At 39.3% G+C, this 26,422-nt stretch overlaps 2 protein-coding genes across 6 annotated transcripts; both read left to right on the top strand.

The window, feature by feature from the left end:
• Positions 1-366: 366 nt before the first annotated feature.
• On the top strand, positions 367-17,213 carry BNIP2 (BCL2 interacting protein 2). Of its 5 annotated transcripts, none has more exons than XM_058811051.1 (13): positions 392-442; positions 1,963-2,094; positions 4,637-4,774; positions 5,270-5,400; positions 6,099-6,166; positions 6,979-7,152; positions 8,967-9,143; positions 9,781-9,883; positions 10,001-10,132; positions 10,761-10,847; positions 10,979-11,077; positions 12,457-12,492; positions 14,400-17,213. In XM_058811051.1, the coding sequence occupies exons 4-13, from the start codon at positions 5,351-5,353 to the stop codon at positions 14,446-14,448; spliced, it is 975 nt and encodes a 324-aa protein (XP_058667034.1). In that variant the 5' UTR covers positions 392-442; positions 1,963-2,094; positions 4,637-4,774; positions 5,270-5,350; the 3' UTR covers positions 14,449-17,213. The 5 variants fall into 5 exon arrangements, with proteins under 5 accessions (XP_058667033.1, XP_058667034.1, XP_058667036.1 ...); XM_058811049.1 differs by lacking the exon at positions 392-442 and adding an exon at positions 3,388-3,609 and having other exon boundaries at positions 2,046-2,094; XM_058811050.1 differs by lacking the exon at positions 1,963-2,094 and having other exon boundaries at positions 367-442.
• Positions 17,214-19,192: 1,979 nt separating this feature from the next.
• Positions 19,193-23,595, top strand: GTF2A2 (general transcription factor IIA subunit 2). The gene is made up of 5 exons (XM_058811054.1): positions 19,193-19,221; positions 19,496-19,629; positions 20,107-20,211; positions 21,516-21,642; positions 23,289-23,595. The coding sequence occupies exons 2-5, from the start codon at positions 19,558-19,560 to the stop codon at positions 23,312-23,314; spliced, it is 330 nt and encodes a 109-aa protein (XP_058667037.1). The 5' UTR covers positions 19,193-19,221; positions 19,496-19,557; the 3' UTR covers positions 23,315-23,595.
• The last annotated feature ends 2,827 nt before the right edge of the window (positions 23,596-26,422 follow it).

The raw sequence follows: 26,422 nt of genomic DNA, 5'->3' as shown, positions 1-26,422 counted from the left end.
CTGATCTCTGCCCTGTGGCCGGGGACAGGGCCTGAGGGAACGCCTGGGGCAGGGCAGGGTATCGGGAAAAAACTTTTTACTCGGAGAGTGCACTGAACAGGCTCCCCAAGGCAGTGCTCACAGCAGCAAGGCTAACAGAGTTCCAGGAGCGTTTGGACAACGCTGTGGGGCACGCCAGGTAAGCGTTACGGCGGCCGGGAGCCTCTCTCAGCGTCCCTCTGGTCCCGCCCTCACGGCGGTCGCTCTGTGCCGCCGCACCCCCGCCAGCCCTCACGGCGGCGCGAGCGCCGCCCTCGCTGCTCACGCATGCGCACGAGTGTCCGAGCAGCGCGCGGCCCGGGCTGTCACGTGGCTCGGGCGGCGGATGCGGTTCCGGGTGAGCGCGGGCGCGCAGCGCAGCGCGGCCCCGAGCGCGGCCCGGCCCCGCCGCCGCTCCCGCCAGGTACGGCCGCGGAGGGGCGGGAGCGCCGGGCCGGGAGCCGCGGGCCGGGGCCGGGCCGCGCGGGGCGGGCGCGGGGCGAGGTGGGGCCGCGGCCCGACCGCAGGTGCGCTGGGGGCGGCGGATTCAGCACTGTGGCCTGGCCGGGGCAGCGGCGGCGGCGCTGAGCGGACACCCCGCGGCCGGGCAGCTCCTCGGCCCCGCTCGGCCGCGCCCGCCGCTCCCCCTGCACAGGGAAGGGCTGTGAACGCGTAAATCTGCGAGGGGAAAATGCCTTGCCCTGCCCCGCCCCGCAGGATTCCGCACAGCGCGGCTGTTCCGCTGCAGGCGTAGCAGTACGGAGCCTGCCACGGAAGTCAGCGTTGCTTTCCAGTGCTTTTGTCTTGGTTCCTCCTGATTTCCTGCTGCTAATGCAATACGCTAAATAGTGGTTGATTATTTCTGGTTGGCTTGTATGCGTGTTTAAGTCCAACAAAGGAATATCTGGGCAGGGTATAAGTTCTTAGAAGTTAGTGTTTACCTTTAAATAAGTTTGAGTGGTGCATAAATACAGACCCTTGTGTTGCTCTGCATGTGGAGTTAAAAGTAGTATCCTCAGGAGAAAAGCAAGAGTTTTCAGAAGTTTTCTCTTTTCTGTGCTTTGATGCTGAGGGAGAGAGGAAAGGAGACAATTGATCTGTTATTAACTATAGTTCTTGCCTGGTCCCGTTTTGCAAACTTTCACGTTGTAAAGTCTGGAGGGCCATCTTCAGGTTTGGGAAACTTGTCTTGGATTTATGGCCAATCTGGCCACGTTCTAAAGACCATTGAAATTTAGAAATTGCAGCGAGCTGCATCCTTTGGGTTTGTGTACCAAAGATGTGTCTGTTTGTGCTTGAGGTTTGCTTTAAAATCAAATGTGAAAATTACTCTTAAAAACACCTCTTTAATGCCTTAAACCTGGAATTAATAGTCTGTGAAACCTGGAATTATCTTGACACTCAGTTAATGTTCCTGTTGACAAAATAAAGGTGAAATGTGGGGGGTAGAATGTAGGCTAACCTTGATTTGAAGTTGATTTTGACATTTTGAGGTGGAACAGTTTTCTGTTCTTTGCCTATTAGGTACATTGAAAAAATGTAAAAATGTAAATTTTTAGTAAAAATGCATGACATTGAAATTGTCCTGCAAAGTTAAACTTTGTATTTATTCTATTTTAGATGTGAGGTTGCTGATCAAGTACTGAATATAGGTATTAGTATTGGATAGGCAGATGTGACCTTGGAAATGTCTGGCTTGTAGTTATTTGTGCATATGCTTGAGAACTCAAAGGTGAAAACCTAAATAACAATTTTTGTAAGCAGCCTTTAACTTCATTAATAAAATGATCTCATGCTTTCTGTTGTCCTTCTGTCCCACCTCTGCTGCCACCCTGTTTTTTGGGTATTTGGGAGAGACCCAAGTCTCTGTTTAGCTCTACTGTAAATTTTTATAAATGACAATTTTTAACAGGCTTCTTAACATTGCTGTACTTGATATTCCAGAACCAACCAGCTAAGGCAGCTTGGTATTAATGAGAGAACTCTGAAAACTACCTATTTTCTAAGAAAAAAGGATGAAAACAGTGATGTTTGACCTCTGGTGCAAGCAGTGACATTCTTCAGATGCAAACTTAAGTAGGTTCGACCTGCTGTTCTGGAATGGAAATGTGTTCATTAGCTGTAGTGAAAGAGCAGTGGGTTTGAGTGATGTGTTCCTTTTTTGTAATACCATAACTTGCCTGTTGAGATACTTTCAAATATAAAAGGCATTGAAGTGTGCTAAAGTCTAATGGCTCCAGTAAGAGAGCAGAACCTCCTGGCAACCCTACATTCAGATATTGTTTGATGTGTTGAAGTTTCTGACCTTTAGATAACTCTCCATCTTCCATTTCTTTATGTAAAATAGAAAGTAATGAGCAGTGGAGGATAAGATCAGGCTTGCTGTTCTTAGAAACCAAACGTTTTTGAGCTGGCCATGAAGTGTGCTAGGGTCAGGTAGAAATTATTTGCTTTTTTTCTACATGACTGATAAATACTTGCATTATTAAAATTTACGTTTTTTCAAGTCACATTTTTAGATTTTAGATTTACAGCTGAGTTAAAAAGGCTTTGGCATTTTAAAAACATGTTGGCAATGCCACAGCAGGAGTAGAAGGAGTATTCTAAACTCAGCTTTAGTTCGCATAAGCAGAAGTAGATTTTTTTTGCCTGCTAGTAAGCATTTAGATTTGTTGATGTGAAATAACTTTGAAGTCATCACTTGCCTAACTTTCTTGAAAAGGTTGCCCTTCCTTCCTAAGTTCTTATTCTTCTAGTTGACAAGTGATAGTGCTTTTATTGGTGAGACTTAAAGTCAAGACATCCAAACCAGCTACTTAGTCTGGGTGTAAGTAGGATGCTGAAAACCTAAATTCAGTCTTATCTGAAGTTGAACTCCAAGCTTGCCTTGTAATTTGCTTTCAGGTGTTCTGTGTGGTACTTAGCAAATGATTGCTTTGTAGTGTACCTCAATGGGAAGCTGCTGATGAGAATTCTGCAAGTGGTGTCAGGAGTGTTCCATAAAAGCACCTTAAGTTTAGATAACAGCACCAGTAGCTTTTAAACTCCTCTTAGTACAACAGGCTTATCCCAGGGTGATGAAGTGCAGGTAGAAATGCTTCTGCACTGAAAGGCTGTCCATTTGGAATTAACAGGTGTTACTTGGTGTTGGGGATTCTTCAAAAGTGTGGGAAGAAGACTGTTCAAGTCTTGGAGCAAACCCCTGCTTTCAAGTGTCTGAGAACTGGATAGGGAACGCAGTGCAGGTCAAGGGGAGCATCTTACAGCCACCAGCACAGTGACAGGCTTGGGGAGGGTGATATTTGGGTGTTCTGACTGCCAATTTTTTGTCCTTTAAGACTGAAGTCATGAGTTAAGGTTTTCTTTCAGGTTTATAGTCACCTGTATATTTGCACCAGCTGGTTCATTCCATGCTGCTGGTAACCACTGCCTTCTCCTGACTGCTGAGGGCCCTGGGGAAACTCCTTGGGCTTCATCCCAGTGTCCTGAAACAAATGCACAGAGAGCTCTGCACACGTTCACTGTTACTGCTGATCCAAATGCGGCCTTCCCTCTGAGCAAGTATTTCAAACCCACTGTTGCAGCCAGCAGGTTTGTGGCCAGGAGTATCCACACCTTGTATGCTGAGAACATCATCAGCTTGGTGACAGGCAGGACTTGTTTCCAAGCAGTGCTTTAGTCAGGACAAACAGGGAGAGCTGGGAGGGCACTGCTCAAGAAAACAGCTGAGAGGTGCAGGTGCTGAATGTCTCAGACAGGGGGAGTCTGGCCCTGAAGAGGAACTAGGTTCCTACCTTCTAGAAATATTATTTAAATTTTCTGGGTGAGGGGAGCAGGGAAATGTCAGTAAAACAGGCTTAACTTGAGATCATTAGTGTTTAATTTGTAGCACTGCAGTTTTACAAAAAGATTACTTAATTTTTCTTTATTAATGAACTTGCATAGCGTAGCTTTAAGCATTGCAGAACATTTTAAAATCAGGTCAGGAGATGAAAAATTGGATTTGTCATGAAAGGAAAGCTGTTCCTACAGAACAGTAAGTGTAATTTGGTTTTCACCCATGTAAAAAAAAAATTATATCTCTTGTCACAGACACATTTTATGAAAAGTCCTGAAAAGCCTTTTTCTCCTGAAAAGCCAAGAGGCCTCAGGAACAAAATGTAAACAGTGGTTTGCTGCTGTGGAATGCAACAGTTGCATCTGTGATTGGTCTCAAGTGGTTGTTTTTAATTAATGGCCAGTCACAGTCAGCTGGCTCAGACTCTGTCCCAGATACAAACCTTTGTTATTCTTTCTTTGTCTATTCTTAGCCAGCCTTCTGATGAAATCCTTTCTTCTATTCTTTTAGTATAGTTTTAATATAATATATATCATAAAATAATAAATCAGCTTCTGAAACATGGAGTCAGATCTCTGTCTCTTCCCTCATCCTGTGACCTCTGTGAACACTGCCACAATCTCTGGGTTAATAAGCAGTATTGGTTGCATTCAAACTTTGTACTTACTGCTGTTCTGTGTTGATTGGTTCTTTGCAAAATACCATGGTTTCTTATTTTGATGGATGTTGGTTTTCTTAATACCTTAATTGATAATTTTACCTGTTTCTGCCAATCTTTAGCGCCAACACAGCCAAGAGCTTCAGCTGGTTTGGACTTCTATGTCAGCAGAATGGTCTGCCATGTTCTATTATTGGGGATTCCTCGTTGCTGGTGATGGGTGAGCCTGAAAAACGACAGCTATACTTGCATGTCATAGGGTGAGTTCTCCAAAAACACTGTCTTAAATAGTTATCTTTAAAGTGTTTGGGTTGTTTGTGGTTTTTTCTTTTTAAATGGCTTGTAGTTGAGATCTGACCATCTGGACTTTTTCTCAAAATATACACTTATTATTTATCTCCTATAGAATCTAGAGATACATCTGGTTTCTTCCATTTTGTGTAATCTGAGTGAACTGGTGTAATCATAAATGATAGAACAGGTTGCTCAAGGCCTTAATTTTAACTGAGGGGTTGATCCTCCTTGACTGCATTAAATCCCTTCCAACCTAAATTGTTGTATGATAAACCATTCCCACAAGCAGTTTTGTATGGGGGGAAGAAAAAGGTAAAATGGAAACAAATAAAAAACTTTTCCCTGTGGTGTTTATTTTTTATTCTGCATAATACCTCAACTTGATGATAAGTTAAAGAATGTGTTGGAAGTATGGGAATTAGCACAGTATTGAGCTAACACCTTCTGTTATGTTCCTGCAGCTCCTCTTTAGCCCGTTGTGCTGAAGACCAGAGGTTCTGCCTGATCAGGAGTCTCTGTTAGCAATTGAAGTTAGCTGGAGAATGGAAGGGGTTGAGTTTAAGGAAGAGTGGCAAGATGAAGATTTTCCAAGGTTTTGAATTCTTTTTTAAAGTAATTTGGATCAAACACATAACATCAGCAATAAGCTACCTCTTGGTCTTCCTGGTGAACTAATATTCAGTAATAATCTTGCAGTGATTTCCATTAATAGAGCAGTTTTGAAAAGGTTTTGTGGCATATTTCTTCAGGGTTGCCACAGTTGACATTTCCAGTGTTTTTAAATGAAGATTTGTAAGCTTGGCTTTGTTTATTTCCTGTGAAAATATTTTGCAACTACATTGTTTGCATATTACTCCCAGTGCCTCATGACCCAAATATTTCATTAAGCAAAATACTGAGGAAAGGCTTTAAAAGTTAATGCTGCTACTGATGCTTGGGCCTACAAGAAAATTAGCTTTAGATGCTTTCTATGATTAAACTAGAAACTTCTGTACTTTATTTCACATCAAATTTTGTCAAGCAAGAATATGACAAGTTTTCTTAAGGATGACACACTGGTAATAGTCAGTGTTTTGGTATTTGTCACAGGATGGGATGGTCACTTGAATGCTGTAAAGGAATTTTCTGCTGCCTTGGTGTTTGTTAACTGAAATCTTGCATTTAGGCTATAAGTAAAGTTAATTCAGTACTGACTTTACAGTGGGTCTTCGTAGTAATGTGTAAGTCTTAATATATGGCATTAAAAAAAAGTCAAAGCAGGTTTGTAACAGTAATTGCTTGGTGTCCCAGGCCCCTGCCAGAGGATGATCCTGTTGAGTCTGATGCATTGGCTGCAGCTGGAACAGAAAATGAAGCTGGTGAGAACATTCCACTCCAGTCCAGCTGACTGCTTCCTCCTTGAAAGGCTGCTTTAAAGCTCCTTGGTGTGGGGGGATTTTATTGCTTCTTTTGTTTGGTGTTTTTTTTTTTTGGGGGGGGGGGGTTTATTTGTTTTTGTTTGTTTGTTTGTTTTGGGGTTTTTTTGTTTTTGTTTCATTAATTGGAGTTTTGGAGGTTTTTGCATGTAAAATTTGTTTGGATTTTGTCTCTCTGCTTTACTTGCAGCATTTCCAGTGCTGGATTGGTAATCTGATTTTATTCCTTGCTTTCAACTCCTATCTAAATCATGCCAATATTTGCCTTGTACCTCAAAGCATTCTGTGTATTCACAGAACAGATTCTTTAATTTTATGTCCTCACTGTTGTCTGTCAGTCTTTTTTTTTTCAGCTGGTATATAATTTTCCATTTTATCAAAGATAGTTATGATGTCACTGAAGCCTAACAAAACCAAGTGCTAGGGACATGAATCTGTTGTATTATTTGTGAGATTGATTCTGTGTAATATCTGGAGCAGCTCCTGGGACACCTGGATGCAGCAGGCAGGGGGAGTAGTGTCTGCCACCTTGCTCAGACTGTGTGTGTGTGCAATGGGTAATTTGAGAACTTTTACCTGCTGTTCTTTCCATCCCCTATTAAAGTCTTACTCCAAAGATAGCTTGTTTAAATTATGGGCATCAATTTATAATGCATTATGAGAAAGAACTGTGCTTTTCTGTCTTGGTAATATGCTTGTTTAAAGTTGCTTTAGCAATAAAAATAATAAAAAAAAAATTAATTTGCTTTCTTTAGATGCAGAGGGTAATGGAACCAAATTGAGGAAGAAACTAATGGCTCCAGATATTAGCTTAAATTTGGATCCCAGTGAGGAATCTGTTTTTTCTGATGACTTGGATGAAAGTGGAGAGATTGATTTGGATGATTTAGATACTCCTTCAGAAAATAGCAATGAATTTGAATGGGAAGGTAAGTATTTTGGTTCTTTTGTCTGATGCTCTAAAATATTTTCTTGTGTGCAGGTTGACTGTTTCTCTAGTAAGAAATAGCTATGACTCAGTAGTACAAGAGGAGAAATACAAAGGTAGTGATTATATTAGGAATTAAAAATAGATGCAGTGACTTTTTAAAGAGCAAAATCAGACCTCATCTGATCAATAAACAGGGAAGCAGGTACTAGCTGTAACTGCAGGTAAACTTAGGTGAAGATCGTCTACATATGCATCTGTAAGACCTGAAGTTATGGAAAATCCTCTATTGCAGTAAGTTTTTAAGAACCATCCAACAGAAAAAAGTACCCAAGGTATTTTACATGTGTTAGAAATGAGTTTTAAATGTAAGGAGCCAAACAAAGATATATAGATTAACTACTCAGAAATTGATGAATTTCAATTTAAGGAGGACTGAATAGTATTTTTAAAAATACTAAGTAACACCTGAACTCAAGTCTTCCTGTGGTGACAATGACAAAATCTCAGTAGCCTTAGAATATGCATATTTCCAGACTGACTAGAGGCAGTAAAAGAGTCTCTATTTTATGTCTGGAAATTCTGAAATTACTTCATAGGAATTTAAAGTAGCTATAGCCACACTGGTAATGATCTCAGTTTTAAGACATTAATAGGTGTTATATATATTAGGCAAAACCTGGAGATTCTAACAGTTTTTTTTTTCAGATAAGTGTTTTGTGTAGGAGTTAAAGCACAAATTTTAAACTTTGAGTTTAATGATGTCTTAAGGCCCTCTTTATGGAAGCCAAGAGCAGTTGTGTTGGGCAAACTGTTGGAGTCTCTAACATCTGTAAACTTCATGGTTTAGGAATGTCTCTAATAAGTAAACATGTAAACTCAATTATTATTTTCTCATCCTGAAAATAAAATAATTTAAATTCCTGAAGTTCTCTGTTCACTGTTATGTTTGAAACACTACCTGTGGAGAAATAAACACTCTTTAAAATAAGGAGGTGGTTTTAGTTTGTAAATAGCTAAAGGCATATTGCAGTGGAAGTTTTCTTAACAGAGACTCTGTGTTTAAATTTCTAAAAGGATTTTCACTGTTTTAAAGAAGAATTGGTGTTTATGGTTGCTTTTGCAGTGATGCAAAGGAAATGTTCCGGATGTTTGTGTCTTGTTTTTAAAAGTGGCTGAAAAGGGTTTCTGTCTTTTCTTCCTTTAATGCTGCTGCCTTCATTTTCCTGGAAGGATAGTTTCAATTAACAGCTTTGTTTCGGGAACAGACAACTAACTTGCAGTAGGTTTTTCTCGCTTTGGGTAAGGTCCATGCAACAAAGTCAAGAATCATAATTTCATTGGAGCAAATTGTCGTACAGATTCCTGTCAGCAAAAATTTCATCTATTTTGATTGCACATGTGAATTAGATTTAATTTCCAATAGATTTGTCTGCATGTCTGCTTGCAAGGTACCTCAATGTTTTGAATCATGCTTCATGTAAATCTGTGATTAACCTCTGTAATTCTCATTGGAGTTAACCACTTTGTTTATTTTGGTGAAATTCATTGGGGTCTGTGTTCTGAAAGCCTACAATTAATTAGGCTTCTCCATGAATGGAAATTTTTCACATAGTTGTAATAGAGAAAATTGCAGCGACAGATAACTGCAAACATGAGTGTGTTAATTCAAATATCCATGATGTCAGCGGGTGTGTCTGACTGGCTGAAGAATACCAAATAGATTAGATAGCAAAGTGGTTAACTTGTGTTGTAGCTGATTGTCACTATGCATGGTATTCATAATGGGTCTTCAACATGTTCTCATTTTGGCAGATGATCTTCCAAAACCAAAAACTACTGATGTCATTAGGAAAGGCTCCCTGGCTGAGTACACTGTGGCAGAGGAGAAGGATGACGGTCGCCGCTGGCGAATGTTTCGGATCGGAGAGCAGGACCACAGGGTGGACATGAAGGCAATTGAACCGTACAAAAAAGTTATCAGTCATGGTGGTAAGGATTGGTGGTGTGCTCTGGGGAACTGCTGAGCAACTACTTCTTTATCTGAGTTGGAGGGGCGCAGGAAGAGCTTTGGGCATGAAGACTTGTAGTAATTAATTTGTTGCAGTGTTAAGACATGGTTGATAAAATATTTTTTTCTCTATTAAATTAAAGTTCCAAAATGTACTCATGGTCACGTGTACTAAAATGCACCTATGTAATGAGATGTATTTACTCTATCCTACAGTGTCACTGCTACCTATGTTTTTGGTTTCTAGACTATTGAAAACATTAACTATCCATCTAGTAAAGCAGAAATAAATTCATGGCTCTTCCCAACAGTCTGTGAAGTTTAGGTTGGAAGAAAAGTTGATTAAACTTTAAGAACATAAGATACTATTAAATCTACTGAGGTTGTACACTGAAATGTTGGTTATAGATACAGTGTTTGAGTAAAATCAGCTTCAGCTGTTGCCTTAGAAGTAGACAAACTTGAAAAAGAGACCTTGATGTTTTCTCTAACTGTATGAATGTGTCCATATGGATGTGTGTACATCTCTTCAAGGTAAATAATGAAAAAGCTTAAGATTGTGTAAATGTAGTCAGTGTATTGTCACCTTTGTCACTACTGCTGCTTATTTCTCTTTAGGTTATTATGGTGATGGGTTAAATGCCATTGTTGTGTTTGCTGTTTGCTTCATGCCTGAGAGCAGCCAGCCTAACTACAGATACCTAATGGACAATCTATTTAAGTAAGTCATCCTCTGCCTTTCTGTGTTTTTATTATTTTTAATATATTTGAGCACTACTAGGAATTACTTTCAGATGAAGATTGTGGATATTGAAATTTTCTTTGCTTGTCTCTCCAGGTATGTAATTGGCACTTTAGAGCTGTTAGTAGCAGAGAACTATATGATAGTTTACCTGAATGGTGCAACAACACGGAGAAAAATGCCAAGTTTAGGCTGGCTTAGGAAATGTTACCAGCAAATTGATAGAAGGTAAGAAACTCTGCAATATTTTCTTACAATATTCACATGCTCAGAGATAAACATATTTAGGAAAAACTGCTTCTTCTGCTTAAGATTTGATGAAGGAAATTGGTGTATTGAAAACCTTTTCCTAAAACCTTTTCCTAAGCCAGGCAATGTGGGATGATGCTACAAACATGCCTGGTAGTGTTGTGTGGTGGATTTTTTTGTTGCTTGGGGGTTTTGTGTATGCTTTTTGTGTCTGTTGTTCTCAGGGTGTTTTTTTCAGTGAAAATAGTACTCTTAGAATACTAAATATTGTTATCCTGTAGAATATCCTTACAACTTACTGTATTACATATGATTTGTAGGAGAAGTCCTTTGTGAACTACTTTATCATTAGGTCTGCAAAGATATTCAGAGGAGCTTCTCCTTGGGATGTTACTTCCTTGTCAAATTGATACTGAATCTTTAGTTTTTATTTTACAGTTGTATAGTATTTTTTCCTCTGATGGAGGTTGAGTTCTAATAATGGGATGTCAGAATACTGTGTTTATGTGACAACTGTGCTTCTAAAAACATACTTCTTACATATTCCAAAACCCCTGGTCATGCTGCCTTTTTGTTCCAGTAATTATCCCTTGTTTAAATCCTTCAGGTTAAGGAAAAACCTGAAATCCTTGATCATAGTTCATCCTTCCTGGTTCATCAGAACTCTCCTGGCCATCACAAAACCTTTTATTAGGTAATGCTCTGGGAGCTTTTCTATAAATAATTCTGACAACTGTTTGCTTTGAACTTAAAAGACTGTTTTAATATTGACCTAATGAAAAATGTGTGGAGTTGTAACTGTGCCCTGCATTTGTTCTTCCACAGCTCAAAATTCAGCCAAAAAATTAGGTATGTCTTTACCCTGGCAGAACTAGCTGAACTCATCCCCATGGAATACGTTGGCATCCCAGAGTGCATAAAACAGTACGTTTCATTATTCCAACATCTTCTACACTGATCATGCTTTAGGGTGTTGTAATCAGTGTTTGGTTTGAATGTAACACTTGGCACATAGTGACTTAACTGAGATTACTGCTCTGTCTAGGAGGAGTGTCCATGCTAGACCTCATTGCTAAAGGCAGTTTGGAATGGAGTAGCATGGACAGCCAAAATGTTCATGTATAGTCATTTTCACAGTGAGCTTTGTGCAATTACTGAGTTGTGTGTAAATTAAGCCTTCTAGAGAAGGTCTCATTCCAGTTGTTCTGCACCTTGGTGGGTATATTAAACTGGCTTGTGAGTGAGAAATTGTGGGCATGTTGATGCTGAAGTTATTTATAAGTCTTCTAAAGTGTTTTAATTAAAATGTGGAACAAGTTAAGTGCTGAAATATCACTTGGATTGGGTTTTCATTTGAAAGAAAAGCAGTGATGCGAAAATGCTGAATCCCTACTCACTACAGTTCTAAACTACTTTGGTAAAGAAATGAAGACAGCATCGGTGCAAGTTTTTTCCCTCCCATCCAGATAAAAATTAGCCATTTTAACATCAGCACAATTCTGCTGTCAAACAAGATGATGACCCTTTTGTCAAAAACATTTGTTAATGCAGTAATAAAATAGAAACCATAAACTTGGGTCTTTAGAAAACCAGATGAAAACACTAACAATCCTGATGACAGCCTGTCAGAGGGTGTGACACACAAACCCTGTGTTGTCTGCATTGTAATAGGTGACACAAACTGGGGGAAGGTGGCACTGAGGGCACAGCCATGCTGGGCAAAGCGTCGTGCCCCCTGCAGATGGCTGCTTGTTTCAGTAGACATCCAGCTGCTGTCAGCTCCACAATTTAACTCTCTGTAAGACAGAAAAACAGTTTTCATGGGGTGGGAGTGAAACATGTGACAAAGCTGAGGCAGCCTTGTGCTGTCTTTAGAATTTTTTGTCTGGGGTTTTATGGGTGTCTTATGAATATTCAGACTGTCTTTCTGAGTTTTAAAAGATTTCTCTCTGTATTGATGAACCTTTAACTGTTCTGCAAAGTCTAGACATGGTTAACTTAAAGAGTTAATTCTCAGATTTCTGTGGAGGATTATATCTGGCTTCAAACTGTCATGGCTTTAAATTTTATTGATGAATGCTAACAAGAGGTTGTATTGAATTCATTTTTATGTTGTAGTAAGTAAAGCTTAATGGGTTTTGTTTAATGCTAATAAATGTTGGAGGTACGCTGTTTTTTTCTTAATTATATCAGTTTCAAAATTAAGTTTCTGCAGACCATTGACACTAAAACTGGTTTGCAGCTTCTGTTGATTTTGGCTTTTATATGTTACATTTACTGAAATAAAACTTTTCCTCACCAAGGTATGAAGAAGAAAAGTTTAGAAAGAAACAGAAAAGGTATATTCATCTTTTGATTAGGGTTGCATCTATATAAGACAATTTGCACTGCAACTAACTCCCAGTTGATTGGCTTGCATAAAGGAATAAGCATTTGTAAATATAAACATGCACTAGTGCCCAAGTGTTTCTGCATGACAGCAACTATACTGTACTTGCAGGCAGTATGGAATCTGCAAGAACTCAGCCTGGGTGTTCAGACAGCTATTTGTAAATAGTTTCTATTACACTTTTATGTGAGATCCTCACTTTTAAGGAGATACATGGGTTCTCAACTTGAAGAGGCAAAAGTAGTGCTTCTGTGGGAACCCATTAAAGCAAATGTCATTGTTTCTAACAGGAATTGATCTCTGGAGATGAGCAGTACTTAGTGCTAAGCTGTAGCTATGCATTAGCAGAGATGTAACTCTGTAAGAAGTTCTAATACTGAATCTTGTATTTTTGGTATTTGCTACCTTTTTAGTTATTAACTTGCATAGATGCAATCTAAATTAGTATTTTAGTGCTGTTTGTATTTGCAGTGCCTGTGTTCCTTCCTAATAAATACTTTGTTAATTTCCAGTCTCCTGCTAACTATTCAAGCTATTCCACAGCTGATGAATTTTTTGAATGTATATGTTATTTTTTCACTCACTAACAAATTGACTGAAAGATTTTGCTACTAACTTTGGAGTTTTTTTTAATTACTTTGCCTTTGTGTGCCTAACTATTAAGGAAGGCTTATTGTCTAAACTGGGTAGAGGAACACTGAGATTGAAGTAAAAGGAATTTAAATTATTTCTGGAAGCTCACATGTAAATCTAGTCATGTGTTGAACATTGTTCAGGAATTACTCCAATGAAGTGATAATGTAAAAAATCTACAGTAGAACAAGCACTTTTTTGTGTCCCTGTTGATAACTTCACCTATACTACCATCACTTTTGTAAAAAGTAATATGTTCTTCAGTGAAAATTAGATATAGAGATCACAGGCAGAAGTGGATACTGAACCTTCAATCAGGTAGAAGGCAGCTCCTTTTTATGGGTTTGTGGCCCAGAGGAGCTTTCACTGTTTCTATCATTTTGAAAAACTGGCTGGTTATAGTTTGAGAGACTGGACAGGTATGTTAGAGGTAATCTCTCACTTTAGAACTGCTGTTGGTTTTAAAATTAATTTACCTCCATGCACAACTTATTTGCCAGAAGATGTTATCAAGACTGTAGCTTGTTCTTACTGTAAAGAGGAAAAGTACAATTTGTGCAGGGTTCCAATCCGATCATCCCCTGGCTTCTGCAAAGCAGCATTTTGTTTGCTGGTCCCAAGGCAGATAATAAAAAATAAGGTACAAAATCAAACTCACTTTTATCAGCATGATGGTGAATTTTTCCAGGGTAATTGCAAGAGTCTTAGAACGTAACAGAAAAATTATTGCAGTTAAGGAGCCTCTTCACTTTTGTTAATTCAACTAGTGCTGTTACCTTTAATGTTAGAGTAATTAAGCCAAGAAGGTAATTAATTCAGTGCTTATGAATTCATCAGAGTGGTAGTGCTTGCCAGTATTGTCATGTTATCTGTACTGTATTTCTGTTTGCATTTGTTATTATGAGCACAGGCCATGCTTTTTTCTTCTGTAGTCAAACTTGACTTGCACTTTTCAAATGCTTCCTCTCAAGTGCTGTAGTTACTTAAATGGTTTGCTAACAATTTTTATTAATTTTTAGGGGGTGGTAAGAAAATAGATATTGAAAAGAACCCAAACATCATGACTACATTAAATAAAAACCTTAATTTATTATTTATTTACTAAAACTTTTCCCATATAAAAGCTTTGTGTTTTCCCGTTAAGGTTAATATTTTTTTCTTAATAATATGAGCTGTCAAACTATGTTAACATAGTTTAATCTTATTGCTTTCTTTGCTGAGCAGAGTTGACCAAGAGCTGAATGGAAAAAAAGAGCAGAAAAGTGAACAGTAAGTTTGGAGTCCAAACAAGACTGAAGAATGCCCAGATGGAAGGATGCTGTTTGTGCTCCATTACAGTGCATTCTCTGTGTGTATGTATTATATAATCTGTTGCAAAAGGTGCTTTGGATTAGCACACCATGAACTGCTTACTGCTGTATTGGTTTGTCTTGACTTTACTTGCTGTTTTATGTAATCATTTTGTACTGCTAAATGGCAAAGAACCCTATGTTTTCAGAGGATGTTCTTGCAGCTGTTTATCTAAATGATGCATGTTCTTCAGTAAAATATTTATATACCTAAATGTTAAAGGAAAGAGATAATATATATATTTTTATGACTGAACAGTATATTGTGTGTACCTGCTGAAGGAATTCATTTGCAGGTAGACAAGGCCATAAGTTACTTGTTCTTATTGTATAAATCTGTTTTCCTGTAAATGGTCAAGTGCATTTCTTTGTTGTCATGAAAACTTGTTTGGATATTAACAATCATTATTAACTTGGCTTTCACAAATACAGAGATCCTTATTTTTGTTCATTTCCCTTACACAAGCTCACTCCTTTACCTCACCAGAGTGAGCTTCAGCTTTGGTGTCCTTCAGTGCATCATTCAGGATGCAGAACTGCAGTTCTATGGGTGGCACTTAGTTGGCCAGGAGGTTTAAGCCTAAGCCACAAAAGCTGAACTGACTGGTAAGATACCAGACTTTTTTCAGTTGAAGTTGTGAATTTTGATTCTGCTTCAGTATGTCAAGACTGTCTCAGCTAGCAGTACGAAATGAGTTCATTGCAGTTCTTTGTGGGTGAATCTTGATTGTTACTGATGGGAACTCTGGTCATGCTCAATAGAACCTGGGAGCTACACAGGTATTCTAGCCACAATACCATTTCTTGGGCAGAAATATGAGGAGTTTTATGCTACCTGTGTCATTCTTGTAGATGAAACATGCATTTCTAAAGTTGTTAGGCACATGACACCAGCACTAATTTATCTTTCAAGAAGTGTTTTAAAGGTTGGGGTGTTTTCCCTCCCCGCAGTGGTGGTAAATCTGTGTCTGCAAGAGGTCTTCTTGGACACATAACTAGTGTGTCTAGGTTTACTGGGACAACAGTAATGCACTGGTTGATACATTGTAAAAGTTTGTAACATCCTTTGATAAACATTGCATTTTCCATGTAAGGGCAGGTGTACGCAAATAAATTCATTCAGGAGTTGAGCAATTTCATGTTGTAGCAAGTATATTAAATCTTTGCTTTTGGTGTTTATTGTGCTCACAATTTTGTCTTAATGCTAAAAAATATCACTTTTAAACTATATTTAATGTTACTCAGTTATCTTATAAAAAAAGAAGTTATGTTCAACCAGATTATTACATGACACTGATAAATAGCAGTTGTGAGATATTCCCTGGTCAAGACTTACCAAGTAACAATCCACTGTCTCCAGTGATACCTGCATAGACCCTGAGAGCATATGGATGTCAGGTGAGGGAAAACTGCTCATGTCTCTGGAGGTTTACTCAAGTCTGCAGTTCAGATACTTTCATCTCAAGATCAAAGTCCTTTTGTTGCAGTAGTTTCTGTATCAGAGTTTCAAGGAGGTTGATAGGCAGGATGTATTCACACAACAGAGATAAAATCAATGCCAAGTTACCTTGCATCCACGCCATCAGGTTTGCATCTTGCTCTGAAAGCAGAACACAAATGCACTTTCTTTGTGGCTGTCTTATCTCCTGCTTCAGTTTTGATGTTGACAGATTATTGTAAAGTTCAAGTCAGTACATGGAGCTCTGCCAGCCTTGTTTATTTTGGATACTTTCACAGTGGGATCTGTATGACCGTGCAAATCTGATTTTTACTGGGTTTGCACGTGTCCTGAGCTAAACAGGAAGCATTCTGATTATCTCATTTCTATTTTTTCCTAATTGATAAAAGCATTAGTCTCAGTAAAATTATATTTTTAATGGAGGAATTGTAGTTCTCTGTGTCCTGTGGCTTCCTGTGTGTATAGTGAAGTACAGACTAGCCATTCCTCTGTATATGCCACATTTACCAAATGATGGGATTGTTATTGTGTTTCCTGGTGGCCAAGGATTCTACAGTTTCATGCTGCAGTAGTATGGTTTCTGTTGGAAATGTGTATGTGCTTATAAATGGTTTATTTCTCTAGTGTAAGTTGTTGTGAATGAGTATACAGCACAGCAGTTGTTCTGTCTCTAAAGATATGCAGCTTGAGAAAGAAGTGTATTAAAATATTATTCCCCTCTGCCTCCTTGCAGCTCATCATTTAGTGGTGAGGTGGATGTTTACAAAAAGCAAAGTGGTCCCAAAGCTATGGATAATGTTTTGTCAAACTTAACTTTTTTGAAATTTATAATATAATGTAATATATTTTAATATGTAAAAATCTGAAAAGTTGGAATGTCATGCTTAAATAAAAATTATTTCAAAACTTGAATCACTTTGTGATAAGATACAGTTTTGGAGGGAATTCACCTTTCAATGGCACTTCCTTCTAAAAGTAAGAGTAATTTTGCTAGAATTTGGTGACCCCTGTCAAGAAAAAATTTCCCGAGTCACTGATTTACCTCTGATTTGGAGTTCATTAGTTGATATATATTTATATATGTAGTAATAAGTCATTACCTATCTCATTATTGCTGTGCACAGCTGAAATAGAGATATGGCCTCGATGTGACATTTCCTGATGATTTCTGCAACGGGGTAAATTCAGAAGTGGCAAAGAGATTCTGGAGAAAGTGTCATTAAAAACTGGTGTGAGTAGACTCTGGATTTGCTTGAATGTTCTTGATCTGTGTAATATGGCAGAGCCACGTTCTGTTGGAGGGCAATGGGAAAGGATTCAGAGCTGAAGCAGACTGAAGAACTTTTATTCCAAAAAGGGTAGAACTAGCTAGAATAATATGTAACCTTGTTCATAACAACACATTTGGTATATTTTTTTCCTTTACCTTCAGTAAACAAATGAAGAACAGCCCCAGTTGCTGAGAGGAACGTTGTACAGAGAGACAGCAGCTACACTCCAGACTGCAGCCCACTAGGATATTAGAGCCTGTGTCTGTTTCAGCAGCTTTGTTGCATCATACCCTGAATGCTCTAACGAGAGTTTAAAACTTCCAGCAGTTAATTGTGTCACACTTCGAGGTTAGATTACATGTGGTAGTAATGGAATCTTTTATGAAGGAGCTGCAGGTGTGTCATGGGCCAGGAGAAGGTGGTGTTGCCTGGTCATGTCAGCTTCACTGATGCTGTCTGCTGAAATGTCTGTATTGACTGAAAAATACTGAAGTACATTGTGAATAGGCACTTTATCAACTAAAACTGTCACAAGGTAGAAAGTTTCTTCGTTAAAAGCGTATTTATTTCAGTGTCAAATTTTTGTCAGTGTATCCTACAGATTTAGACAGTATTTAGTATCTAGAAAGGTGGTTTAAATTCATGTCTTCTCAAAAGCTGTTGTCTTTGGAAATGAATTCTCAAGTCATTCCAGTCTCCTTCCAAAACCCCCTATGAGGAATGGAGAGGAGAGGGATAACAGCTTGCAAGCTCATTGTAACCACAGAAGCCTTACAAATCTTGCAGTCGAAATTCTCACTCAGTCCTTGTGGATGCAGGTCATTCTCAAGAGGATTTGTTTCACTCACTGCTTGTCAGAGACACTTGAAACAAGTGCTTTAATTATACTTCTTAAGGACACCTTCTTTTAGTCAGAGTAACACTCTGAAATGTAAGGAATATTTAAATATTAATCTTCTGAAAGACATCTTGCAGCTTTCCTAGCTTCAAAATTCTATGTTGAACTACCCAGTTTCTTTTATCACATCTCATTACCCATATTAAACTAACAGGAAAAAAGAGCATTAGTGAGGAGGCTGCAGTCATGTTAGTTTTTCATCATTCCCTTCAAGCATGACTGAAATCAGTGAAATTAAAGCCATTCTTTGCTCAAACTAGATTTTTTTTCAGTTTTGCAATTTGAACTGCCCAGATTACGCTGATTTACATGAATTTTTTTAGTATTGAAAATGATCTGCAGAGAAGCTTTCAAAGTGTTTTCCAAACGTCCTTATCTTACCATATTCCTTACTCTAGCTTGCTCAACTGCTAGTTAATACTGGTAGGATGGAATTGCAGGTTAATAATTACAAAATAACATTCATGGACAACAGATGCTTAGTTTACCACTGGTTCTGCAGTTCTGCAATGTTTCTTTTCATTAACAAAAGTTTTTATTCACAAGAAAGACCTGAGCTGTAGGTGCTCCAATGATTGAACGGTACATCAGAATGATTACACTGTCAATTAGTGTCTGTAAACTTTATTGTGGGCGATAATGGGAACCGTGCAGTGTTTAACAAAGTGAAGCTGTAGTAATCATGCAAAAGCACAGATTTTGAGTCACGGATAATAGAACCGGCTTCATTGGGCTAGTAGCACTCTTCACAGATGTGACTATTTTCCTTTGTCCCTCTAATAGAAAAAATGTAAGTAGAAGACTTCACCTACCTCTTAACAATATTACCACCTCTTAACAATATTACCATCCTTTCTTTTTAAATGAGCTTGTTTGCTGCGTTCCGAGGCGTGTCGGGGTGGCGTGGTGAGCCCGTGTGTGGATGCGGGTCATTACCGCCGGCTGTGCTTACCGAGCCGCAGCCGAACCCTTGCGGGCCTCGGCCGGAGCCCTGAGGGCGCCGCTGGCCCCGCCCCGTTCCGCTTCCGGCCCGCGCCGCCGGGCGGGGCCGCGCTTCCGGCCGCGCGCGGTGAGGGCCGATGGCGGCGCGGGGCCGGGGCCGCTTCCCGGGGGCGGCGGCGGGGCCGGGGCCGGGTGGGGCTCGGCGGGGCTCGGCTCCCGTCCGGAATGGCTCCGGCCGGGCTGGCTCCCGGAGCCGGGCCGGGCTCTCGGTTGTGCGGCCCCGGAGCGCAGCCGAGGGCCGGGCGGTGCTGCGGGGCGCTCTCTGTACTGTGCGTGCCCGGCGGGCTGGGCCGTGGGGCGGGCAGGGATTTATTGTTACCTTTGTTTGTTTTCGATGAGAGCGAGGACAGCCTAGGCGCGCAGCCGTGGATGAGCAGGACGTGTGCAGCCCTCGCAGGGAACCATGGCGTACCAGCTGTATAGGAACACCACGCTGGGCAACAGCCTTCAGGAGAGTCTGGATGAGCTCATACAGGTCGGGGCCTGGCGTCTGGGCCAGTAGCTTAATAAAGACAGAAGTTTTTATCCAAACGGCTTTGTTGTTCCTGTGTCAGGGTACTTAGGGCCAAGGTTTGGGAAACTTCCTGACTGAGATCAGGGTTTGGTGCTACATTCACTTGTGATGTTTTTTGCTTTGTATTCTAGGTAAAGGAAAGTGTTTTATGTAAGTGGCATAGTCTTATGTAAATTAACAGCCAGATTAACTGGAACATTGGAGTCAATTTGCTGTTCCTCTAGTTATTTCCACTAAATATTTATTATAAGAGATCTTTGTGTAATACAGGATTGAAATATAAAAATAAATACAGGAACATAATTTTTGTAGAGTGTTCTTCTAGAGATCTGCGTCATTGAAGTGAACTTTGTTTTGATGTTTTTAACTTCTGCTGTGTGTTTGAGCTTACTTTGAAACAACTCAAAACTTGTTTTGTTTTCTTTTCAACTACTTCAGTCACAGCAAATCACACCTCAGTTGGCCCTTCAGGTGCTACTTCAGTTTGATAAAGCTATAAATTCAGCACTGGCACAGCGAGTCAGGAACAGAGTCAATTTCAGGGTAAGGAAATGATATCTTAAATTTTTACATGAGATACAGCAGCTAAGTGTTGATGCAGAGTGGCATTTAAAGCTATGTGCTCTAAGCAAGAACTTAAGAGGGTTTATTTTGGCTCTAATAATGACTGTTTACGTGTGTATTCTGTATGCAGCTGTAAGGCTTGTTACCTTGTTCTGCCAGGGATCTTTTGAATGAATGCAGAAATCAGATGATGAAAACAGGGAAGAGGGAATTGCTTTTTTGGTGGATAACGTTGCCATCCTCAGTGTCTTGCAGATGAGGAGGGAGACTTCTGCTTCTCACAGCTGTCCCTAGCAAAAGTGGGATGAGGCCAGATTTTCAGCCACATGAATAATGTGAAGAGAGACTAGAGAGTTTTAGATCCACCCTTTCACTGGATCATTTTGTAGCTATTTTCTGTAGGTATCGTAGAAAAATAAGTTGGGGGGTGTTCCCAGTCAGCCACCCTAATTAATGTTAGATAGCCAGCAAGTTTTTAAACATCAACTTGAATGTAATGTTAAGGAAAAAAAAAAAACCACAAAACCCAGCTTTGTGTTAACTTGTTGTGATACTACTCTGCAATCTATGTAGAACACATTCACAATGTGGGTTCCTAAAAGACTAGAATTTTAAACAATATAGAGATGTTAAAAATGCATAATTTCTCTAGCACACTTAAATTGCTTTGCATATGTAGCATGGTATAAAAAACAGTTTAGGATGTGTTTAGTGGGTAAATTTAAAAAATGTTATCTGGAGCTGAAGTTCTAAGTTCAAGAATGTCAATTTAAAATATGTAAAAGTGAAGGTCAGAAGTTTTCCATATTGACATCCTCAGTAATACATCAAATAGGAGGGATACCCCTTTATGTCACATATATCAGTTTTGTAGTGATTTTTTATTTAAGCTACCACTTTGTTTAAGCAGTTGCAGAATTCATATATTGTTATGATCACTGCTGTATCTGATTTTTCTAACGGCCCAATGTTTTAAGAAATGTTTCCTGCTACTGATCCTTTGTATATGTTGAAAATATTGTAAAACTTCTTTGCCTACCTGAGGACCCTCCCCTTGGATATCCTGTAATGTCACTCTGTGGTCTTGAGAATTTCAGCCACTGGAGGGCATTTAAACTCCAGTTTTCCTCAGGATTGCTTGCTTGCCAGTTTGTATGCATTCAGGTCCACTGTTGGCTTTGTAGCACTCTGTCCTAGAAGGGACACGGTTCAGTAGATACTCATCATATTTTCTGTTGCTTTTGAGATGTGTCCTATAGCAAATGTCTCTTGTCTTTTTCTAGGGGTCTCTGAACACATACAGGTTCTGTGACAATGTATGGACGTTTGTACTGAATGACGTGGAATTTAGGGAGGTCACCGAACTTGTGAAAGTGGACAAAGTGAAAATTGTAGCATGTGATGGAAAAAGTAAGTATGAAATATGATACAAATAGGTTGAGACACGAGTCTTGGTTGCTTTTAGAGAGCTTTGACCCGAGTGTCTTGCTAAAGCCAGGCCGACTGCATGACTTAGACGGAAGTAGGGCTCTGTATTCCCGTTACAACATCTAATGGGACATGAAACAAAGGCCAGCTAAATGCTTCCCTGACTCATAGGCACTGAGGCAGAGCCGTGTTAGGGACTGCTGTGCACCTGTGGCTGGGAAGTACATAATACTAGAGCAATTAGAAAGTCAGAAGTAATCTTTTTTTTCTGTCTGGTGAGTTTTCTAGTACTAACCTATTTGTTGGGATAGCACCATGTTTTACTGAATCTGAAGAGTGCTTCAACTGTCTGAGCAAGGAATTGTCTGAGAAAAGTGTCTGAGCAGTCATTCTCTGGCAACGCTAACCCATGGAAAGCTTTTGCGTGCATTTGCAAGTCATGAGACTTATTTGTTGCCTAGCAGACCCTCTGTTTGTACACTGCTTGTGGGAGTTTGCAATCCATATCTGCTTGACTGGATTACTTTTGTCCATGTCCCTTGAGATTCTTTACTGGAAAAAGTAAAACTTTTGTGGCAAGCTGCTTTATAACTTTTAAAACCATCAATGTGGCAAAGTATTGCTAAAGCTGTGTGAAATGGTGCTGGTTGTTTCATCCTCAGAGAGTGATGTTAAAAGCAGGAACTGAGCATGAAAAAGCCTTTATTTAAATGCACCATAGACCTCTGAAACAGGTTCTTCATGGCTTCCTGACCCTGGCATGCTTACAATAGTCCCTTCAAGTTGTAGTTCTAAAGATTTGACAGAATTTATTGTTTTCTCAACTTCTGGTATTAGCCAAGCATATAATCTTACTGCTTGGTTTTTGTGTGCTTATTATAGCTAGTGGAGGAAACCTTACATTCCAAGTATTAATCATTTTCATTCCTGATAAATTGTGCAGATAAGATTTAAACAACTGGCTGACTTGAAGTTGCTATTAACATTACAAGCTTTTTTTTTTTTTCCCACGAGAAGCTGACTTGCTGAAGGAACAGTGCTAAACACTGGCTTGTTGTTCTCCATATTTGAGTTACATATTTTTTCCACAACTCTAAAAACAAGAAAGTAGTAATGGCAGTGTATCAAAAACTGCACTGGCATTAATTGGTGATTCTGACAAAAGGTCAGAACAGAGAATTGGTCTGAGTTGCTTTATGAAGATCATGCTCATTCTGGTACCTCTTTCAAAATACATGATATGCTGCGCCCCACACTCCACCAGAGCTTATGGTGCTGGATTTGAAGAAACATTTTTCCTTAGTAGATGATAGCCAGATGTGCTTTTGGGTGACTGCAGTAAAGGGTTTGTGTATTGTTACATGCTGGAGCAAAGCTTTTAGTATTTTTAATATTAATACATCTCTGGAGTTTTGTGCTGGCTCTTCTCAGTGTTGCTAAGTGAGGTGAAACAGCACAAGCAGTTCATGCATGGCATTGAGAGCAGTAGAGACAATAGGTAGGTACAGAACATGTTCTAAAATGCTTGGGGAACGCTTTAGAACTTGGGGAAGATACCAGAGAAAGTTGTTGGTTCTCTGTTTTCAGTGGGGGTGCATATTTGTCTCACTTTTTCTTTTCTTTCCTAGACACTGGTTCCAATACTGCAGAATGAATAGACCTGTGGTTTGTCTGCAATATTTTCTGTTAGTATGCAGCACTTTCTGGAGAGAAGCATGGAAAGAGACTGATCATACTCAATTCCTGTGATGCAAATGTGAGTTAATCCATACTAGAAAGCATCACAGAATGACAGCAGAAGAAATACCTGTAGCATTTCTTCATTTCACCTTATAGGGCATGAATATAATGTTACCTTTTTTTAATTACAAGAGATACTGTTGTCTTTTTTTTTGTTCAAAATAATTTCTGTAATAAACTTTTATTTAAAAACTTTTGAAAGAGTGATCATTGGAAAACTTTGGTTAAAACTAGCATCAACATACCGTATTCCCCAACATTTTCTAAGTGTGTTTAGAGAAATGTTGCAAATTAAAAAGTCTTTCAGTTGCAGGGTAACTGGTTGCACTGCTAGGTGTTGCAAGAAATGTCTGTTACAGAGTGGTGGAGGAGGACATCAGCAAAAGCTTAGCAGCTCCTGCTGGGCAGCATGTTTGTGTGTTTGTGACTGCAGTTTTCTGTCTATAAGTAGTTCTGCTACGTGCCCTTGGCTGCACACTGCAGACTGGTAAGTAACCATTTTTGAAAATAAAAGAGCAGACAACTTGCTCTTATTTCAATTGCACAATAAATATCTGTTTTTAACTTAAGGGATGCAAATGTGTATCTGTCTTCTCTTGTTCTACATCACAGTCAATCTCCTAGGTTTAAACTTTTTTTGTTCTCTAATAATCATGTGGTAACTGAATTTCAACCCATACAAGTATAAAAATTTGTTCTTCTGACCTCCAACTGCTTGTAATCTTTTCCTGTCTCTAGACAGACTTCTCCATTTTAAGTTCTCTGTAGCCTTTTGACTCTCCTAATGCAAATAATTTTATCTTTTATTTTGTTCCATCTAAGTGTGCATTAGAATCATAGAATGGCCAGGGTTGGAAGGGACCTTAAGGATGATCTCATTCCAGTCCCCTGCCATGGGCAGGGACACTTTCTGCTATCTCAGGTTGCTCCAAGCCCTGTCCACTTTGGCCTTGAGCAATTCCAGCAATGGGACAGCCACAGCTTCTCTTGGCAACCTCTTCTGTCTCATCACCCTCACAAGGAAGAATTTCTTCCTATTATCTAAACCTACCTTCTCTCAGTTTGAAGGCATTCCCCCTTGTCCTATTGCTCCAGACTTTAACCATTTTTTCTGGGATGCTGTTTGTCCAGGTGCTGGATCTACTCCTTCTGTGGAGGTTGTTTCAGTTCATGGAAGGAGCAAGGAGCAAAGGGAAGTTAAGGTAGTCTGGTGCCAATGTTCTTCCTGCTTTTTGTTGCTTTTCTCCATAACTTTCTTGCCACTTGCTATTTTTTTGGGTTTGAATTTCAGATAATCCTGCAAAGTTCATGTGATTAATGTACTTTGTGGTCTTGGAAGATTGAATTTACACTAAAAGTATCAACTGCCCTTCTGTTGTACTAAACTTGTAATATCCAGTGGAAGGCACATAATTTCACTTGCCAGAGCATCAGCACACTTTCTGCTGCCTATTTGGTTCTTCTTTGCCTGTAGTGTTCTGTTTATTTATTTATTTGGTGATTTTATTTAGAAAGATCACAATTGCTTCCACATCTCAGCAGCTGAGAGAAAGTAAAATATATCTTTGCACCTTGACATTGAACTGGAATAGATGTTTCTATTTAGAAAGTAGATTAACTTAAAGAAATTGAAGGGAAGAGTAAATACCAGTGCTGAACTGGCTGTGGATGACTGCCTGTTTAAACATGGTTTCCAAGAAAAAGGATTTTGTCAATTCCATAGGTGTGCAAACCAGGATGTTATCTGATGTAAGCTGTTTGCTCAGTCAAGGCTGTCAATACCTGACTTTAAATGTTATCAGAGAGGCACAAATTTAAAGTGCAGAGGAGGAAGAATTTATGATGAATTTCCAGAAGACAAGTTTAATCAGGATCATCATGTACGTCTGCACGATGACTAGGCACAGTGAGTTAGAGGAGAGTGTTACAGACACTTGGGTTTAAGGATCTTGGCAGCTTAGGGGGTAGGATTTCAGTCAAAGTCCTACTGACCTGGGTTTGCTTTTCTGTACTCAGAAATTTTGGGGTGGGGAGGAAAGTAGGAGAAGGCTACTTTAGTAAGCGTGTACTGGGAGACGTGAACTTTGTCTTTGCTGTAACCTAGAGTGGTTTTTGTTAGGATTAGCCATTGTGGACTAGGAGGTAGTAATTTACAGATATATTAACGTTTTGGTTTGCATTTTGTGCTAAGAGAACCTACATCATTCAAGGAAGTGGAATATTGTTCACAGAGGCTAGTTAACATTTAATGGTCACTGCTGTTGCAGTCAGAAGAAAAGGAACACCCTAACCCTGCTCCCTGAATCACTTTTACTCTTGACTGCAGATACCTTTATTGTGTTCATATTGTTCATGTCTACTTTTTGTTTCTTTAGAATTTATTACCTGTTTTCCTCCAAATTCATTTTCATTGGCCCATCTCTTTGTTATAGGGCATCTCAGAGGTGATCATATAAACTATCAAATGTGAAGCAAGAAGGAAATAAACCCTCCTAACTAAAGCTAAAAAGAGCTGTTATGGACCTGTTGTGTAGGTATGTAATAAGCCACATTATTCTTGTAAAAATAAAGTAAAAAGCAATTGGAAATAAAACATAAAGACAGGTTTAAACCAGAAAAAGAAATCTGTTATTAAATCCCAGAACTATAGTTTCATCAGCCTCCTGTGCACTTCTTGAAAGGTAGATTTGCAGCATATTACCTCCTTAAACAACTGGTGGTTTATCTAGTTCAAGTTTTTAGTTAACAATTGTAGACAGAAGTGTCAGAAGTAGATTTTTGACTACACAAAACTAATATTTCTGATACATCTTCCAATTGGACAGCCCATGATTTTACTGATTAATTTCATATGGGGTTTAACCTATTTTTGGAGGTGGTTCTATAATCTGTTGTGATTGTATTACTTTGGGCTGGTCCTACTCTATTCCAAATTCATTCTTTTTTCAGTTTTACAACTAACTGGCAAGTTACAGGATTTCTCTGTGCTCTGTTGCCAACTTTCTAAGATGCCAGCTATCTG

Source organism: Ammospiza caudacuta, chromosome 10 (assembly GCF_027887145.1).
Source record: "Ammospiza caudacuta isolate bAmmCau1 chromosome 10, bAmmCau1.pri, whole genome shotgun sequence".
Classification (NCBI taxonomy): domain Eukaryota; kingdom Metazoa; phylum Chordata; class Aves; order Passeriformes; family Passerellidae; genus Ammospiza; species Ammospiza caudacuta.
Note: the sequence above shows the minus strand (reverse complement) of the source record. Positions and strands in the feature narration are given on the sequence as shown.

What these genes read in the sequence shown, in the direction of transcription:
- BNIP2 (XM_058811050.1), top strand. Translation starts at nt 5,351, where the DNA reads ATGGAAGGGGTTGAGTTTAAGGAAGAGTGGCAAGATGAAGATTTTCCA. An exon ending in CAAGATGAAGATTTTCCAAG is followed by an intron (nt 5,401 to 6,098) that starts GTTTTGAATTCT and finishes TTGGTGTCCCAG; the next exon opens with GCCCCTGCCAGAGGATGATC. An exon ending in TTTAGAAAGAAACAGAAAAG is followed by an intron (nt 12,493 to 14,399) that starts GTATATTCATCT and finishes TTTGCTGAGCAG; the next exon opens with AGTTGACCAAGAGCTGAATG.
- GTF2A2 (XM_058811054.1), top strand. Translation starts at nt 19,558, where the DNA reads ATGGCGTACCAGCTGTATAGGAACACCACGCTGGGCAACAGCCTTCAG. An exon ending in GTCTGGATGAGCTCATACAG is followed by an intron (nt 19,630 to 20,106) that starts GTCGGGGCCTGG and finishes CAACTACTTCAG; the next exon opens with TCACAGCAAATCACACCTCA. An exon ending in TGTAGCATGTGATGGAAAAA is followed by an intron (nt 21,643 to 23,288) that starts GTAAGTATGAAA and finishes TTTCTTTCCTAG; the next exon opens with ACACTGGTTCCAATACTGCA.